This window comes from Anolis carolinensis, unplaced genomic scaffold (assembly GCF_035594765.1).
Source record: "Anolis carolinensis isolate JA03-04 unplaced genomic scaffold, rAnoCar3.1.pri scaffold_13, whole genome shotgun sequence".
In the NCBI taxonomy this organism is placed as follows: Eukaryota; Metazoa; Chordata; class Lepidosauria; order Squamata; family Dactyloidae; genus Anolis; species Anolis carolinensis.
The window spans coordinates 12,468,804-12,489,897 of record NW_026943824.1 but is presented as its reverse complement, the minus strand read 5'-3'; the positions used below and the strand labels follow the sequence as shown (position 1 = coordinate 12,489,897).

At 37.9% G+C, this 21,094-nt stretch overlaps 1 protein-coding gene across 2 annotated transcripts in view; it reads right to left on the bottom strand.

Annotated features, from left to right (window-relative positions):
- Positions 1-2: 2 nt before the first annotated feature.
- gng13 (G protein subunit gamma 13) overlaps positions 3-21,094 on the bottom strand; it is a 24,540-nt gene continuing 3,448 nt past the window's right edge. Inside the window, exons 2-4 of one of the 2 annotated variants that reach the window (XM_062964214.1) lie at positions 4,522-4,549; positions 3,274-3,426; positions 3-1,903 (exon numbers count right to left, since the gene is read on the bottom strand). In XM_062964214.1, the coding sequence (XP_062820284.1) occupies positions 1,798-1,903; positions 3,274-3,371 (204 nt within the window). In that variant the 5' untranslated portion in view covers positions 3,372-3,426; positions 4,522-4,549 and the 3' untranslated portion in view covers positions 3-1,797. The remainder of the gene's footprint in view (positions 1,904-3,273; positions 3,427-4,521; positions 4,550-21,094) is intronic. The other variant, XM_062964213.1, reaches the window with a different exon arrangement.

Genomic DNA, 21,094 nt, shown 5'->3' with positions numbered 1-21,094 from the left:
CCCAGCGCTGCTGTTCTTTATTGCACCCGTCACGTTTTGCATGGCTTCAGTCCCTTTTGTTTTGTTTTGTTTCAACTACAAAACTGATACAAAAAAGCAAACAAGCCCAAGTATTTAAAACAATCGATAAAGTGTAGTTTATAAAACATGCATGTTCCTTTACAAGTCAAGAAAATGAAAGAATTAGAAAGCAAGAAGGATAGAAAGGAAAGAAAGAAAAGATGTGTTTTTTCAAAGGTTTTCATGGCCGGAATCACTGGATTGCTGTGAGTTTTCCGGGCTGTATGGCCATGTCCCAGTAGCATTCTCTTCTGACCTTTCGCCCACATCTATGGCAGGCATCCTCAGAGGTTGTGGGGTCTGTTGGAAACTACCCATTGCATGGTTTTTAGTATTAGTCTGCTTAGAGTCCTCTTTGGGAGATGTATTATTATTATTATTATTATTATTTTATTATGACACAGCAAACAAGATAGATATGCTGGATTTCATATCATAAAATCACAAGTCGAACACTTCCCAAGTGTCTAGGACTGTGATTGTTATTATTATTATTATTATTATTATTATTATTATTATTATTATTATTATTGAATGTTAAATGCAGCAGCCATAGGTTCAATATTAGTCGGCTTTGAGTCACCTTTGGGAGATCCATTATTATTATTATTATTATTATTATTATTATTATTATTATTATTATTATTTTGGAATATTAAATGAAGCCACTATAAGCTTAGGATTAGTCTGCTTTGAGTCTCCTTTGGAAGATACATTATTAATATTATTATTATTAATAATAATAATAATAATATTTTGGAATAGTAAATGAAGCTACTATAAGCTCAGGATTAGTCTGCTTTGAGTCTCCTTTGGAAGATACATTATTATTATTATTAATAATAATAATAATAATAATAATAATAATAATAATAATAATAATATTTTGGAATAGTAAATGAAGCCACTATAAGCTCAGGATTAGTCTGCTTTGAGTCTCCTTTGGGAGATACATTATTATTAATATTATTATTTTGGAATAGTAAATGAAGCCACTATAAGCTCAGGATTAGTCTGCTTTGAGTCTCCTTTTGTAGATACATTATTATTATTATTATTAATAATAATAATATGGAATATTAAATGAAGCCATTATAAGTTCAGGATTAGTCTACTTTGAGTTTCCTTTGGAGATACACCATCATCATCATTATTATTAATAATAATAATATTTTGGAATATTATTTTGGAATGTTATATGCAGCAGCCATAAGCTCAGGATTAGTCTACTTTGAGTCTCTTTTGGGAGATACATTGTCATCATCATCATTACTAGTTTCCAACGGACCTCACAACCTCTGAGGATGCCTGCCATAGATGTGGGCAAAACGTCAGGAGGGAATGCTTCTGGAGCATGGCCATACAGCCCGGAAAACTCACAACAACCCAGTGATTCCGGCCATGAAAGCCTTCGACAACACAAAAAAAGGACTGATGGATAGAAAAGCATCTGCCTTGAAATAATCACAAAGCACCCAAATGCAGGTCTTGTTCATAAAGCAGATATACAGACAAATATATATATATATATATATTTATATATATATACGCGGGGAATTTTTCCAGTGCTGGCATTTGCAAAATATCCCATAAAGATCCCATAATAAACCATTCTGCTCTAGAAACTAGACCATTTAGCGACCGATTTTTTTACATGTTGTTCTCAATGGAGAGCCAGCCGAAATCCTGGGATGCCATGTGTCCGCATTCGCTTTGAAAGAAGCCGTGGACGATGGGCTAGAGGATGGCGCACTTGCCCTTCTCCACCCAGGGGTTGTTCTTCATCAGCTCCGGGTTCAGAAAAGGGTCCTCCGGGATCCCGTCTTCTATCCATTTCAGGAGCCTAAAGGGAGAAAAGACACCATGAACCCAGCAATGTCTGTGAGGGTGGGTGGCCATCTGTCGGGAGGGCTTTGATGGTGCTTTTGGGGTCCCAACTCTAGGATATTACAATTCTATAGCCCTATTTTTCCATGAACAAGGCAATGTCTGTGAGGGTGGGTGGCCATCTGTCGGGAGGGCTTTGATGGTGCTTCGGGGGTCCCAACTCTAGGATATTACAATTCTATAGCCCCATTTTTCCATGAACCCAGCAATGTCTGTGAGGGTGGATGGCCATCTGTCGGGAGGGCTTTGATGGTGCTTCGGGGGTCCCAACTCTAGGATATTACGATTCTATAGCCCCATTTTTCCATGAACAAGGCAATGTTTGTGAGGGTGGGTGGCCATCTGTCGGGAGGGCTTTGATGGTACTTTTGGGGTCCCAACTCTAGGATATTATAATTCTATAGCCCTATTTTTCCATGAACAAGGCAATGTCTGTGAGGGTGGGTGGCCATCTGTCGGGAGGGCTTTGATGATGCTTTAGGGGTCCCAACTCTAGGATATTATGATTCTTTTGATGAAGGTGTATTGGGAAAATATAATACTTGTATTGGAAACTATATACTGAATGTAATCATGTTAAAAAAATAGAAATAGGAAAATAGGTAATCACCAGCAAATTGTGTGCGTAGCCTTAAAAAATACACTCTGCTCAGCAAAATAACTGTCTACCCATAGCAAGACCAAAGTTCACTCAAGTGCCAGAGACATATGTTAAATGTCAACAAGAATAGATAAGGTAATGGACAAGAGACAAATTAAGGCTTTTTGGGATGTCAAGATAAGACCTGGCGCCATGAGGGGAGTGCTAATGGGTCTCTGACAGCTAAGATAAGGGGATTCTCCTTAATTAATGAGAACCCCTAATGGATGAGATGGGAATTCCTGAGATAAGGCTAATGGAGGGTCAGGGTTCTTGAAAGTAGTCTATATTTTAGGAAAATGCAAAAATAGCTTTTTAGTTAAGTGCCCAGTAAGACTTTTTTGACACTAATTGGTGATTGATAATACCTGTGTGACGCAGTAGATGGAGGAAAAAGGGTATATAAGAACTTGTGATCCTTTGTTCCAGTACCTTCGCTTTCCTGATGACAGGAGAAGGTCTCCTTTTTCTTATTGCTGTATTCTCACTGGCCATTGAGAATAAACGTCATTTTTTCTACAGCCACCGGAACTCTCTTTGTCTCATTGCCTCAAACCTTTGTCTGCCATTTCACTATAGCCCTATTTTTCCACAAATCCGGCAATATATGTGAAGCTGGATGGCCTTTAGGGGTCCCTTTTGAATGCCTGCTAAAGTATTGAATGCCAGGGACGAGAAGAACTCACTCGGGGATGGTCTTGGAGGACATCTCCCGCTTGTAGGCCAGCTGGTACTTGAGGCTCTCCACCTCCTTCTTCCACTGCGGGGGGTCCCATTCGTCCATTGAGGGGTCTTCTAGGTGGGCTTCTCAGGAACGGGCGCAGAGAAGGGGGTCAAGCCTGGACCAGAAGCAAAGAAAAGACATGTAAATAAATAAATCAAGATTCCAGACTTCTTGCAATAAAAAAAAAACCAATGTAAACAATGCAAAATAAATACATAAATAAATCAAGATTCCAGACTTCTTGCAACTAGAAAACAATGCAAAATAAATACATAAATAAATCAAGATTCCAGACTTCTTGCAACTAGAAAACAATGCAAAATAAATACATAAATAAATCAAGATTCCAGACTTCTTGCAACTAGAAAACAATGCAAAATAAATACATAAATAAATCAAGATTCCAGACTTCTTGCAACTAGAAAACAATGCAAAATAAATACATAAATAAATCAAGATTCCAGACTTTGTACAACCAGAAAACAATGCAAAACAAATACATAAATAAATCAAGATTAAAACTTCTTGCAACTAGAAAAGCGACTAAAACATTGCAAAATAAATACAATAATAATAATCATAATAATAAAACTTTATTTATACCCCGCCACCATCTCCCCGCGGGGACTCGGGGCGGCTTACATGGGGCAGAGGCCCAAACAACATAGAACAAAACATAGGCAACATAATAGAAATCACACTATAAAAAGATAAAACAGTAATACAATATATCAATTAAAACAAAAATACAGGATAAAAAATTGCATTTAAAACACATAAATGGCAAAATTGTAATAAAAACAGGATAGATTATTAAAAACCCATTGGGGCTGATTAATTAATTACTGTAATCAAGATTCCAGACTTCTTGCAACTAGAAAACAATGCAAAATAAATACATAAATAAATCAAGATTCCAGAATTTGTGCAGCTAGAAAACAATGCAAAATAAATAAATGAATAAATCAAGATTCCAGACCTCTCTTGTAACTAGAAAAGCAACTGAAACAAAGCAAAATAAATACATAAATAAATCAAGATTCCAGATTTCTTGCAACCAGAAAACAATGCAAAATAAATACATAAATAAATCAAGATTCCAGACTTCTTGCAACCAGAAAAACAACTAAAACAATGCAAAATAAATATATAAACAAATCAAGATTCCAGACTTTGTGCAACTAGAAAACAATGCAAAATAAATACATACATAAATGAAGATTCCAGACTTTGTGCAACTAGAAAACAATGCAAAATAAATACATACATAAATCAAGATTCCAGACTTTGTGCAACTAGAAAACAATGCAAAATAAATACATACATAAATCAAGATTCCAGACTTCTTGCAATTAGAAAACAATACAAAATAAATACATAAATAAATCAAGATTCCAGACTTCTTGCAACTAGAAAAGCAACTAAAACAATGCAAAATAAATATATAAATGAATCAAGATTCCAGACTTCTCGCAACTAGAAAACAATGCAAAATAAATACATAAATAAATCAAGATTCGAGACTTCTTGAAACTAAAGAAACAATGTAAACAATGCAAAATAAATACATAAATAAATCAAGATTCCAGACTTCTTGCAACTAGAAAAGCGACTAAAACAATGCAAAATAAATATATAAACAAATCAGGATTCCAGACTTCTCACAACTAGGAAACAATGCAAAATAAATACATAAATAAATCAAGATTCCAGACTTCTTGCAACTAAAGTAACAACATAAACAATGCAAAATAAATACATAAATAAATCAAGATTCCAGACTTCTTGCAACTAGAAAACAATGCGAAATAAATACATAAATAAATCAAGATTCCAGACTTCTTGCTACGAAAGAAATAAAGTAAACAATGCAAAATAAATACATAAATAAATCAATATCTCAGACTTCTTGCAACTAGAAAAGCAACTAAAACCATGCAAAATAAATACATAAATAAATCAAGATTCCAGACTTCTTGCAACTAAAGAAACAACATAAACAAAGCAAAATAATGTTTTGTCGAAAGCTTTCCTGGCTGGAATCACTGGGTTGCTGTGAGTTTCCCGGTCTGTGTGGCCATGTTCCTGCAGCATTCTCCCCTGACGTTTCGCCCACCTCTATGGCAGGCATCCTCAGGTTGTGAGGTCTGTTGGAAACTAGACAGAGAAGCCACTGAAATCCACAAGCATGTGGACAATTTCAACAGAAATGAGGAAACCATGAAAATGAACAAAATCTGGCTACTAGTATTTAAAAACTCTAAAAGCAGGACAATAAATAAAGATCAAGACTCATAAAACAGGGGAATTCCAGACATGAAATAATCAGGACCAGTAAACACCTCCAACAAAGGATTCCCCCAAGCAGAAAGCAGCCAGGCTTTGAAGCCGCAAGGCTATTCAATGTTAATCAAGGTGGCCAAATGCAACATTCACACTTGCCTCAAGCAGGCAAGAGTTCTTTCTCCCACCCGGGACATTTGACGGATATATAAATCCCTCTTGCCGAGTTTCCAACAGACCTCACAACCTCTGAGAACGCCTGCCATAAACGTGGGTGAAATGTCAGGAGAGAATGCTGCAGGAACATGGCTGTACAGCCTGGAAAAATCACAGGAACCCAGTGATTTGCAACAACTTGCATTTAGGAAAGTAATTAAAGCTATTCCCATTGAAGCCCAAACTACAGCACTCACTGGGGGTCGAACTACAACTCCATTTAAGCCCAAACTATAATTCTTATTCAGGGATAAACTATGACGCCTATTGAGAGCTGAGCTACAGCTCCCATTGAGGCTGAACTACAATTCCCACTGAGTGCCAAACTACAGCTTCCATTGAGGGTCAAACTATGACTCTAATTGAGTGTCAAACTACAACTCCCATTGAGGGCCAAACTACAACTCCTACTGAGGGCCAAACTACAACTCCTACTGAGGGTCAAACTACAACTCTAATTGAGTGTCAAACTACAACTCTCATTGAGTGTCAAACTATAACTCCTACTGAGGGTTAAACTACAACTCTAATTGAGTGTCAAACTACAACTCCCATTGAGTGTCAAACTATAACTCCTACTGAGGGTCAAACTACAACTCTAATTGAGTGTCAAACTACAACTCCCATTGAGGGCCAAACTACAACTCTAATTGAGTGTCAAACTACAACTCCCATTGAGTGTCAAACTACAACTCCCATTGAGTGTCAAACGACAACTCCTACTGAGGGTTAAACTACAACTCTAATTGAGTGTCAAACTACAACTCCCATTGAGTGTCAAACTACAACTCCTACTGAGGGTTAAACTACAACTCTAATTGAGTGTCAAACTACAACTCCCATTGAGTGTCAAACTATAACTCCTACTGAGGGTCAAACTACAACTCTAATTGAGTGTCAAACTACAACTCCCATTGAGGGCCAAACTACAACTCTAATTGAGTGTCAAACTACAACTCCCATTGAGTGTCAAACTACAACTCCCATTGAGTGTCAAACTACAACTCCTACTGAGGGTCAAACTACAACTCTAATTGAGTGTCAAACTACAACTCCCATTGAGGGCCAAACTACAACTCTAATTGAGTGTCAAACTACAACTCCCATTGAGTGTCAAACTACAACTCCCATTGAGTGTCAAACTACAACTCCTACTGAGGGTTAAACTACAACTCTAATTGAGTGTCAAACTACAACTCCCATTGAGTGTCAAACTACAACTCCTACTGAGGGTTAAACTACAACTCTAATTGAGTGTCAAACTACAACTCCCATTGAGTGTCAAACTACAACTCCTACTGAGGGTCAAACTACAACTCTAATTGAGTGTCAAACTACAACTCCCATTGAGTGTCAAACTATAACTCCTACTGAGGGTCAAACTACAACTCTAATTGAGTGTCAAACTACAACTCCCATTGAGGGCCAAACTACAACTCCTACTGAGGGTCAAACTACAACTCTAATTGAGTGTTAAACTACAACTCCCATTGACTGTCAAACTATAACTCCTACTGAGGGTCAAACTACAACTCTAATTGAGTGTCAAACTACAACTCCCATTGAGTGTCAAACTATAACTCCTACTGAGGGTCAAACTACAACTCTAATTAAGGGCTAAACTACAACTCCCATTGAATGTCAAACTACAACTCCCATTGAGTGTCAAACTACAACTCCCATTGAGTGTCACACTACAACTCCCATTGAGTGTCACACTACAACTCCCATTGAGTGTCAAACTACAACTCCCATTGAGTGTCACACTACAACTCTAATTGAGTGTCAAACTACAACTCCCATTGAGTGTCAAACTATAACTCCTACTGAGGGTCAAACTACAACTCTAATTGAGTGTCAAACTACAACTCCCATTGAGGGCCAAACTACAACTCCTACTGAGGGTCAAACTACAACTCTAATTGAGTGTCAAACTACAACTCCCATTGAGGGCCAAACTACAACTCCTACTGAGGGTCAAACTACAACTCTAATTGAGTGTCAAACTACAACTCCCATTGAGTGTCAAACTATAACTCCTACTGAGGGTCAAACTACAACTCTAATTAAGGGCTAAACTACAACTCCCATTGAATGTCAAACTACAACTCCCATTGAGTGTCAAACTACAACTCCCATTGAGTGTCACACTACAACTCCCATTGGGTGTCACACTACAACTCCCATTGAGGGCCAAACTACAACTCCTACTGAGGGTCAAACTACAACTCTAATTGAGGGCTAAACTACAACTCCCATTGAGTGTCAAACTACAACTCCCATTGAGTGTCAAACTACAACTCCCATTGAGTGTCAAACTACAACTCCCATTGAGGGTCAAACTACAACTCCCATTGAGGGTCAAACTACAACTCCCATTGAGTGTCAAACTACAACTCCTACTGAGGGTCAAACTACAACTCTAATTGAGTGTCAAACTACAACTCCCATTGAGGGCCAAACTACAACTCCTACTGAGGGTCAAACTACAACTCTAATTGAGTGTCGAACTACAACTCCCATTGAGTGTCAAACTATAACTCCTACAGAGGGTCAAACTACAACTCTAATTGAGTGTCAAACTACAACTCCCATTGAGTGTCAAACTATAACTCCTACTGAGGGTCAAACTACAACTCTAATTGAGTGTCAAACTACAACTCCCATTGAGTGTCAAACTATAACTCCTACTGAGGGTCAAACTACAACTCTAATTGAGTGTCAAACTACAACTCCCATTGAGTGTCAAACTATAACTCCTACAGAGGGTCAAACTACAACTCTAATTGAGTGTCAAACTACAACTCCCATTGAGTGTCAAACTATAACTCCTACTGAGGATCAAACTACAACTCTAATTGAGTGTCAAACTACAACTCCCATTGAGGGCCAAACTACAACTCCTACTGAGGGTCAAACTACAACTCTAATTGAGTGTCAAACTACAACTCCCATTGAGTGTCAAACTATAACTCCTACTGAGGATCAAACTACAACTCCCATTGAGTATCAAACTACAACTCCCATTGAGTGTCAAACTACAACTCCCATTGAGTGTCACACTACAACTCCCATTGAGTGTCACACTACAACTCCCATTGAGGGCCAAACTACAACTCCTACTGAGGGTCAAACTACAACTCTAATTGAGGGCTAAACTACAACTCCCATTGAGTGTCAAACTACAACTCCCATTGAGTGTCAAACTACAACTCCCATTGAGTGTCAAACTACAACTCCCATTGAGGGTCAAACTACAACTCCCATTGAGGGTCAAACTACAATTTCCATTGAGGGTCAAACTACAACTCCCATTGAGGGTCAAACTACAATTTCCATTGAGGGTCAAACTACAACACCCATTGAGGGTCAAACTACAATTTCCATTGAGGGTCAAACTACAACTCCCATTGAGGGTCATACTACAATTTCTATTGAGGGTCAAATTACAACTCCCATTGAGGGTCAAACTACAATTTCCATTGAGGGTCAAACTACAACACCCATTGAGGGTCAAACTACAACTCTCATTGAGGGTCAAACTACAATTTCCATTGAGGGTCAAACTACAACACCCATTGACGGTCATACTACAACTCCCATTGAGTGTCAAACTACAACTCCCATTGAGGGTCAAACTACAACTCCTACTGAGGGTCAAACTACAACTCTAATTGAGGGCTAAACTACAACTCCCAATGAGTGTCAAACTACAATTTCCAATGAGGGTCAAACTACAACTCCCATTGAGTGTCAAACTACAATTTCCATTGAGGGTCAAACTACAATTTCCATTGAGGGTCAAACTACAATTTCCATTGAGGGTCAAACTACAACTCCCATTGAGGGTCAAACTGCAATTCCCATTGAGGGTCAAACTACAACTCCCATTCAGTGTCACACTACAACTCCCATTGAGGGTCAAACTACAATTTCCATTGAGGGTCAAACTACAATTTCCATTGAGGGTCAAACTACAACTCCCATTCAGTGTCACACTACAACTCCCATTGAGGGTCAAACTACAACTCACATTGAGTGCCAAACTACAATTTCCATTGAGGGTCAAACTACAACTCCCATTCAGTGTCACACTACAACTCCCATTGAGGGTCAAACTACAATTTCCATTGAGGGTCAAACTACAACTCTCATTGAGGGTCAAACTACAATTTCCATTGAGGGTCAAACTACAACTCCCATTGAGGGTCAAACTACAATTTCCATTGAGGGTCAAACTACAACTCCCATTGAGGGTCAAACTACAATTTCCATTGAGGGTCAAACTACAACTCCCATTGAGGGTCAAACTACAACTCCCATTGAGGGTCAAACTACAATTTCCATTGAGTGTCAAACTACAACTCCCATTGAGGGCCAAACTACAACTCCTACTGAGGGTCAAACTACAACTCTAATTGAGGGCTAAACTACAATTTCCATTGAGTGTCAAACTACAATTTCCATTGAGGGTCAAACTACAACACCCATTGAGGGTCAAACTACAATTTCCATTGAGGGTCAAACTACAACTCCCATTGAGGGTCAAACTACAATTTCCATTGAGGGTCAAACTACAACTCCCATTCAGGGTCAAACTACAATTTCCATTGAGGGTCAAACTATAACTCCCATTGAGGGTCAAACTACAATTTCCATTGAGGGTCAAACTACAATTTCCATTGAGGGTCAAACTACAATTTCCATTGAGGGTCAAACTACAACTCCCATTGAGGGTCAAACTGCAATTCCCATTGAGGGTCAAACTACAACTCACATTGAGTGCCAAACTACAATTTCCATTGAGGGTCAAACTACAACTCCCATTCAGTGTCACACTACAACTCCCATTGAGGGTCAAACTACAATTTCCATTGAGGGTCAAACTACAACTCCCATTGAGGGTCAAACTACAATTACCATTGAGGGTCAAACTACAACTCACATTGAGTGCCAAACTACAATTTCCATTGAGGGTCAAACTACAACTCCCATTCAGTGTCACACTACAACTCCCATTGAGGGTCAAACTACAATTTCCATTGAGGGTCAAACTACAACTCCCATTGAGGGTCAAACTACAATTACCATTGAGGGTCAAACTACAACTCCCATTGAGTGTCAAACTACAACTCCCATTGAGGGCCAAACTACAACTCCTACTGAGGGTCAAACTACAACTCTAATTGAGGGCTAAACTACAACTCCCATTGAGTGTCAAACTACAACTCCCATTGAGGGCCAAACTACAACTCCTACTGAGGGTCAAACTACAACTCTAATTGAGGGCTAAACTACAACTCCCATTGAGTGTCAAACCACAATTTCCATTGAGGGTCAAACTACAACTCCCATTGAGTGTCAAACTACAATTTCCATTGAGGGTCAAACTACAATTTCCATTGAGGGTCAAACTACAATTTCCATTGAGGGTCAAACTACAACTCCCATTGAGGGTCAAACTGCAATTTCCATTGAGTGTCAAACTACAACTCCCATTGAGTGTCACACTACAACTCCCATTGTGGGTCAAACTACAATTTCCATTGAGGGTCAAACTACAACTCTCATTGAGGGTCAAACTACAATTTCCATTGAGGGTCAAACTACAACTCCCATTGAGGGTCAAACTACAATTTCCATTGAGGGTCAAACTACAACTCCCATTGAGGGTCAAACTACAATTTCCATTGAGGGTCAAACTACAACTCCCATTGAGGGTCAAACTACAATTTCCATTGAGGGTCAAACTAACTCCCATTGAGGGTCAAACTACAATTTCCATTGAGGGTCAAACTACAACTCCCATTGAGGGTCAAACTACAATTTCCATTGAGGGTCAAACTACAACTCCCATTGAGGGTCAAACTACAATTTCCATTGAGGGTCAAACTACAACTCCCATTGAGGGTCAAACTACAATTTCCATTGAGGGTCAAACTACAACTCCCATTGAGGGTCAAACTACAACTTCCATTGAGGGTCAAACTACAATTTCCATTGAGGGTCAAACTACAACTCCCATTGAGGGTCAAACTACAATTTCCATTGAGGGTCAAACTACAACTCCCATTCAGTGTCAAACTACAACTCCCATTGAGGGCCAAACTACAACTCCTACTGAGGGTCAAACTACAACTTTAATTGAGGGCTAAACTACAACTCCCATTGTGTGTCAAACTAAAATTTCCATTGAGGGTCAAACTACAACTCCTACTGAGGGTCAAACTACAATTTCCATTGAGGGTCAAACTACAACACCTATTGAGGGTCAAACTACAACTCCCATTGAGGGTCAAACTACAATTTCCATTGAGGGTCAAACTACAACTCCCATTGAGGGTCAAACTACAATTTCCATTGAGGGTCAAACTACAACTCCCATTGAGGGTCAAACTACAATTTCCATTGAGGGTCAAACTACAACTCCCATTGAGTGTCATACTACAACTCTAATTGAGGGCTAAACTACAACTCCCATTGAGTGTAAAACTACAATTTCCATTGAGGGTCAAACTACAACTCCCATTGAGTGTCAAACTACAATTTCCATTGAGGGTCAAACTACAACTCCCATTGAGTGTCAAACTACAACTCCCATTGAGGGTCAAACTACAATTTCCATTGAGGGTCAAACTACAATTTCCATTGAGGGTCAAACTACAACTCCCATTGAGTGTCAAACTACAACTCCCATTGAGGGTCAAACTACAATTTCCATTGAGGGTCAAACTACAACTCCCATTGAGTGTCAAACTACAACTCCCATTGAGGGTCAAACTACAATTTCCATTGAGGGTCAAACTACAACTCCCATTGAGGGTCAAACTACAATTTCCATTGAGGGTCAAACTACAACTCCCATTGAGGGTCAAACTACAATTTCCATTGAGGGTCAAACTACAACTCCCATTGAGGGTCAAACTACAATTTCCATTGAGGGTCAAACTACAACTCCCATTGAGGGTCAAACTACAACTTCCATTGAGGGTCAAACTACAATTTCCATTGAGGGTCAAACTACAACTCCCATTGAGGGTCAAACTACAATTTCCATTGAGGGTCAAACTACAACTCCCATTCAGTGTCAAACTACAACTCCCATTGAGGGCCAAACTACAACTCCTACTGAGGGTCAAACTACAACTTTAATTGAGGGCTAAACTACAACTCCCATTGAGTGTCAAACTAAAATTTCCATTGAGGGTCAAACTACAACTCCTACTGAGGGTCAAACTACAATTTCCATTGAGGGTCAAACTACAACACCTATTGAGGGTCAAACTACAACTCCCATTGAGGGTCAAACTACAATTTCCATTGAGGGTCAAACTACAACTCCCATTGAGGGTCAAACTACAATTTCCATTGAGGGTCAAACTACAACTCCCATTGAGGGTCAAACTACAATTTCCATTGAGGGTCAAACTACAACTCCCATTGAGTGTCATACTACAACTCTAATTGAGGGCTAAACTACAACTCCCATTGAGTGTAAAACTACAATTTCCATTGAGGGTCAAACTACAACTCCCATTGAGTGTCAAACTACAATTTCCATTGAGGGTCAAACTACAACTCCCATTGAGTGTCAAACTACAACTCCCATTGAGGGTCAAACTACAATTTCCATTGAGGGTCAAACTACAACTCCCATTGAGTGTCAAACTACAATTTCCATTGAGGGTCAAACTACAACTCCCATTGAGGGTCAAACTACAACTCCCATTGAGGGTCAAACTACAACTCCCATTGAGGGTCAAACTACAATTTCCATTGAGGGTCAAACTACAACTCCCATTGAGGGTCAAACTACAATTTCCATTGAGGGTCAAACTACAACTCCCATTGAGTGTCAAACTACAATTTCCATTGAGGGTCAAACTACAACTCCCATTGAGTGTCAAACTACAACTCCCATTGAGGGTCAAACTACAATTTCCATTGAGGGTCAAACTACAACTCCCATTGAGTGTCAAACTACAACTCCCATTGAGGGTCAAACTACAATTTCCATTGAGAGATGAGCTACAACTCCCATTGAGGACCAAATTACATCTCCCGTTAAGGGTCGAACTAGAGAAGGTTGAACTAAACTCCCATTGAGGGCTGAAGTACGGTTTCTATTCAAACAAATCAGCATAGCCACTCCTGCACTTCTTGCAATTGGGAAAGTCAAGAAAACAATGTAAACAACAAAATCGAAATGTCACTAAAATGTCCAGAAAAAGAGCAATATTTGGCCTTTAATGGATGAACTGGAGGCAAAAAATTTCAGAGGTTGGACACCTCTGAATCCTTGCCGAAGAAACCCCTACAAAACCCATGGGATGACCATTAATGGGGACAAAAAAGACCTAACCTCATTGAGAGCGATAAAGCGCTTACCTTTGCTGTGCAAATCTGGGGAAACTTTGCATCAAGCAGCAATTTGGGCGCAATATCTAAAAGCAACCTGCTTTGCATGCCTCCCAAACATGGCAATCTCTGGACTTGGTTGGGTTTCAATTTGAATTAAAGGAGTAGAGAATCCCAAACAATTGCTAATGGGAAAAGACAACATCTAGGGCTCAGGCAAAACCCCATTTCTGGCCAGCCCCATGGACCTATATTCTTGGTGCATCTCTATTGTGGAACAAATGCGGTTTGTTATGTAATTGAAGACATGGCAATCTTGTCTGTGTGTCCCACATAACATTGTAATAAATGCTTGGAGACTTAAGAATGGAAAGTGGGCTAATAGAAATAATAATAATAATAATAATAATAATAATAATAATAATAATAATAATAATAATAACCAATAATAATAATAATAACCTACAACCAAGGCAGCCCCAAAGAAAATCGACTGGAAAACCAAAGTGGAAGGTCAGGCTAGAGTTGAAAATCAAGAAACTTAGATCAGATGCAAGTAACCTGAAAAATATGAAAGAGAGGAAACTGAAGAATGACAAAATCAAGCAATACCTGATCCGAAAGTACTGGCTGAACACCAGAAAAATTGAAGAAGCTTTGGAAATCGTGAAAGAACAAATTACAGCAACAGCCAGAAAAATTGAAAGGTATGAAGCCAGAATCATCCAGTACAGACAAAATCAACTGTTTCAATCAGACCAAAGACGGTTCTACCAGAGTCTGAACCAAACAACAGACACAGTAACCATAAAGCCAGAGAAAACTGCAACAACGAAGTTCTGGAAAGAACTTTGGGAAAATAATAAAAACTACAACAAAAACGCTGGGTGGATAAAGGAGTTTGAAGGAAAATTCTCACAGAACAAAATGGAACTGATGGAAATAACAACTGAAATGATCAGCAAACGAGTGCAAAAAGTCAAGAACTGGACATTGCCTGGTAGTGATCAACTTCATGGATTTTGGCTCAAACATCTGATTAGTTTACATGGAAAAATGGCCCAACAATTCAATGAGATGCTGCAGAAAGGAAGTATCAGTGAATGGCTAACAACTGGAAGAACATACCTGATACAAAAGGATCCAGCAAAAGGAGCAGCACCAGGAAACTACAGGCCAATAACGTGTCTGCCCACTATGTTTAAACTACTGACTGGCATCATAGCTGACAGAATTCAAGACTATCTTGAAAAAAAAAACATCTTGCCAGATGAACAGAAAGGCAACAAACGGAAAAGCAGGGGCACAAAAGACCAGTTATTGATTGACAAAATGATTCTGGAGAACTGTAAGAGCTGAAAAGCTAATCTTCACATGACGTGGATTGACTACAAAAAGGCCTTTGACTCACTCCCACACAGCTGGATCATCAAGTGCCTGGACGCCATCGGGATTTGTAAAACAGTTGGCACCTTCATTGAAAACATGATGGAGCACTGGAAAACTGAACTGTTTGTTGGAAATGAAAGCTATGGACTTGTCAACATCAGGAGAGGAATTTTCCAGGGAGACTCATTGTCCCCTCTGCTTTTCATTATTGCCATGATCCCTCTGTCAACAATCTTACAAAAAACAAATCTCGGCTATCAAATATCTAAGAATTCTCACAAAATTTCACATTTGATGTACATGGATGACCTGAAGCTATGTGGGAAAACGGAAACTGAAATCCAGTCTCTGACCAACACTGTCCGAATTTTTAGCACTGATATCAACATGGAGTTTGGTTTGGACAAATGTTCGACAGTGGCATTGAAGAAGGGAAAAATCATTGAAAGTGAGGGCATAAATATGCCCAATGGCCAAACAATAAAGTGTCACCAGCCAGAGGCCTATAAATATCTGGGCATACTACAGCTGGACAACATCAAGCATGAACATGTGAAAACTGTGGTCAGCAAAGAATACACACAAAGGGTCAGAAAAATTCTCAAAAGCAAGCTCAATGGAGGCAACACCATCAAGGCCATAAACACCTGGGCCATACCTGTCATAAGATATACTGCTGGCATTATAAATTGGACACAGGTGGAACTGGACAATTTGGACAGAAAAACAAGAAAACTCATGACTATTCATCATTCACTCCACCCTCGCAGTGATATTGACCGGCTATATCTGCCTCGAAGATCAGGGGGCAGAGGACTCTTACAAGTCAAACAAGCAGTCAAAGAAGAAGAACATGCCCTGGCAGAATATGTCAAGCAAAGTGAAGAACCTGCTTTGATTGAAGTCAAAAATCAGAAACTCCTCAAAACACAGCAGACAAAAAACCAGTACAAGAAAACCGCACTACAAACTAGAGCTGACAGCTGGCACAACAAAACACTGCATGGAAAGTTCCTTGACAAAATTGAAGGAAAAGCTGATAAGGAGAAGACCTGGCTCTGGCTCACGAATGGGACCCTGAAGAAGGAGACAGAAGGCCTGATCCTTGCAGCCCAGGAGCAAGACATCAGGACAAAGGCAATTCAGGCCAAGATCGAAAAATCAGCTGATGACCCAAAATGCAGACTCTGCAAGGAAACCAACGAAACCATGGATCATCTCCTCAGCTGCTGTAAGAAAATCGCACAGACAGATTATAAACAGAGGCACAACTATGTGGCCCAAATGATTCATTGAAACTTATGCCTCAAGTACCACCTCCCAGCAGCAAAGAACTGGTGGGATCACAAACCTGCAAAAGTCTTGGAAAATGAGCACGCAAAGATACTGTGGGACTTCCGAATCCAGACTGACAAAGTTCTGGAACACAACACACCAGACATCACAGTTGTGGAAAAGAAAAAGGTTTGGATCATTGATGTTGCCATCCCAGGTGACAGTCGCATTGACGAAAAACAACAGGAAAAACTCAGCCGCTATCAGGACCTCAAGATTGAACTTCAAAGACTCTGGCAGAAACCAGTGCAGGTGGTCCTGGTGGTGATGGGCACACTGGGTGCCGTGCCAAAAGATCTCAGCCGGCATTTGGAAACAATAGACATTGACAAAATTATGATCTGCCAACTGCAAAAGGCCACCCGACTGGGATCTGCACGCATCATCCGAAAATACATCACACAGTCCTAGTCACTTGGGAAGTGTTCGACTTGTGATTTTGTGATATGAAATCCAGCATGTCTATCTTGTTTGCTATGCCATAAAATAATAATAATCTAACACCCCAAAACAAACAATGCCTTCTATTATTATTATTATTATTATTATTATTATTATTATTATTATTATTATTATTATTTGAAATCCAGCATATATATCTCATTTGCTGTGTCATACTATGCTTTTGTGTCAATAATAATAATAATAATAATAATAATAATAATAATAGAAGAAGCCATTGTTTGTTTTGGGGTGTTAGGTTGTTTTTTAAAAATTATTACTATATGAAATTCGGCATATATATCTCATTTGCTGTGTCTTACTATGTCTTTGTGTCAATAATAATAATAATAATGATAATAATCTCACAGTCCTAAACACTTGGGAAGTGTTCGACTTGTGATTTTGTGATATGAAACCCAGCATATATATCTCATTTGCTGTGTCATACTATGTCTTTGAGTCAATAATAATAATAATAATAATAATAATAATAATAATAATAATAATACATTTCTGATATAAAGTAGACCATTTGGAAGCATAACTATCGATTGTGTAGCATCATCCAAAGTGCATGACTCCATAAATGTTTGTTATTTTGGATTATGTGATATAATATAATATATTATTGTATACATAATATTGTATATACAATATATAATACTATGCATGAATTATTTTAGATTAGTTGCATTTGGACATAGGTGCAAATGCAATTAATACAAAATTATTCATATATAATATAATATACAATAAATATATTCAATATAATATTATAATATAATGCATGAATCCTTTTGGATAGTTGCATTTGGACATTGGTGCAAATGCAATTAATCCAAAATGATTCATATATAATATAATATATAAAATAATATACAATAAATATATTCAGTATAATATTAAAATATAATGCATGAATCCCTTTGGATTAGTTGCATTTGGACATAAGTGCAAATGCAATTAATCCAAAATGATTCATATATAATATAATATATAATATAATATACAATAAATATATTCAATATAATATTCTAATATAATGCATGAATCCTTTTGGATTAGTTGCATTTGGACATAGGTGCAAATGCAATTAATCCAAAATTATTTAAATATAATATATTCAATATAATATTATAATATAATGCATGAATCCTTTTGGATTAGTTGCATTTGGACATAGGTGCAAATGCAATTAATCCAAAATTATTAAAATATAATATATTCAATATAATATTATAATATAATACATGAATCCTTTTGGCTTAGCTGCATTTGCAACCATGTCCACAATTAAATGTTTTGGAAATGTGACATTCCCAAGTCTAAGCATGAAATTCCTTTAAGTTTCAAATACATTTTGCAAGTTAAATAGGAAAGAGTTAAGGAAATTATTTAATCTTTCCCAATAATTCCTTAGGAAGTCACTACTCTGTCTGAGCAAGGCCTTCTTTTCATACAACTCTGTATTTGGATGGAATCTGCCACCCAAATACATTGCAATATTTGACTTAATCTTTTTTTCCAGACCCTAAGAGGTCCAAAGAACCGGATGCCTCTTTTGCATGGAGTCAAACCATTTTGTCCGGCTTGGAACGCGTTTGCATTAAACCAAAAGGGATGCAAATACGACGGATGAAAAGAGAACATCCTCGAAATGTTAATACGGTGAATTCGGTTCGATATTTTCTGGCAATATTTCTACACCGGAACAACCTCTGAGGGATAAATATATTAGTTTTAACAATTGTTGATCTAATATATCGTATCTACTGCAACTGGTTTCTGCCTCAGTTTCCATAACGTGGCATTAATCTCTTCACGGAGCCGAATGCAAGCCCTTTAGTAGGCCCTCCTCTTGACATGGGATCCACCACAAAAAGAATAATAATAAAGCCAAATAGCACATCGTAACAATTGCAAATACATATACTGAGTCTTCAATTGTGGTTTGCATGAAAACACATTTCTCAAATATGGATTGATAGGTAGGTAGGTAGGTAGGTAGGTAGGTAAGTAGGTAGATAAATAATTCATTTGGACAAGAAACACATCAAGGCAGCTATCAACCTATCTCTATATCAATATCTACCCTGTTTCCCCTAAAATAAGACATCCCCAGAAAATAAGACCTAGTAGAGGTTTTGCTGAATTGCTAAATATAAGGCCTCCCCTGAAAGTAAGACCTAGCAAAGTTTTTGTTTAGAAACATGCCTGCCAAACAAAACATTACAGCATGCAGGATCAGTAAACATACATACCATAGATTGTTATACATGGAAATAATGGTAGTAACAAGAAATTATTGATAGGATTCACAGTTTGTCTGGTTATACTGATTTGTGATGGCAACTACTGTACAGTATATAATCAATGTTCATTTTTTTGTTCAACAATAAATGTGAATTCTTCTTCATGGAAAAATAAGACATCACCTGAAAATAAGACCTAGTGCATCTTTGGGAGCAAAAATTAATATAAGACACTGTCTTATTTTCGGGAAAACACGGTATTTGTATCTGTATCTATCTACGGTATATAGTTTTGATAGATATCTGGACAAGAAGTACACGGAGACCCATACTGGTATCAATATCTATCTGTAGCTATCTATATAATTTAGATAGATAGATAGATAGATAGATAGATAGATAGATAGATAGATAGATAGATAGATAGATAGACAGACAGATAGATTGATAGATCACTTGGACCAAAACCAAATGAAGACAACAATCAACCCACCTTTATATCAATATCTATCTGTGTCTGTATATATGCAGTTTCGATAGACAGATAGATAGATAGATAGATAGATAGATAGATAGATAGATAGATAGATAGAGATAGATAGATAGATAGATAGATAGATAGATAGATAGATAGATAGATCACCTGGACCAAAAACAAATGAAGACAACGATTGACCCATCTCTATATCAATATCTATCTGTGTCTGTATATATGCAGTTTCGATAGATACCGTGTTTCCCCGAAAAGAAGACAGTGTCTTATATTTATTTTTGCTCCCAAAGATGTGCTAGGTCTTATTTTCAGGGGATGTCTTATTTTTCCATGAAAAAGAATTCACATTTATTGTTGAACAAAAAAATGAACATTTATTATATACTGTAAAGTAGTAGTCATCACAAATCAGTATAACCAGACAAACTGTGAATCCTATCAAGAATTTCATGTTATTACCATTATTTCCATGTACAACTGGTATGTACATTTACCAATCCTGCATGCTATGGTGTTCTGTTTGGCAGGCGCTGGGCATGCTTCCAATTAAAACTTTGCTAGGTCTTACTTTCAGGGGAGGCCTTATATTTAGCAATTCAGCAAAACTTCTACTTGGTCTTATTTTTTGGGGATGTCTTACTTTTGGGGAAACAGGGTAGATAGATAGCTAGATAGATAGGGATAGACAGATATTTCAGACAGATAGACAGACGGACAGACTGACCACCCGGACAAAAAGCAAATGAAGGCAGATCAATCCATATCTATATCTATCTATATAGTTTAGATCAGGGGTCCCCAAACTAAGGCCCGGGGGCCGGATGCGGCCCTCCAAGGTCATTTACCTGGCCCCCGCTCTCAGTTTTATAATATAATATATTGTATATACATATAATATTGATAATAATATTATAATGTAATACAATATAACACTAATAATAATGCCATATAATAATATTAATTATATGTTCTATATTACATATATTACTAATAATATTACAGTATAGTGGTAT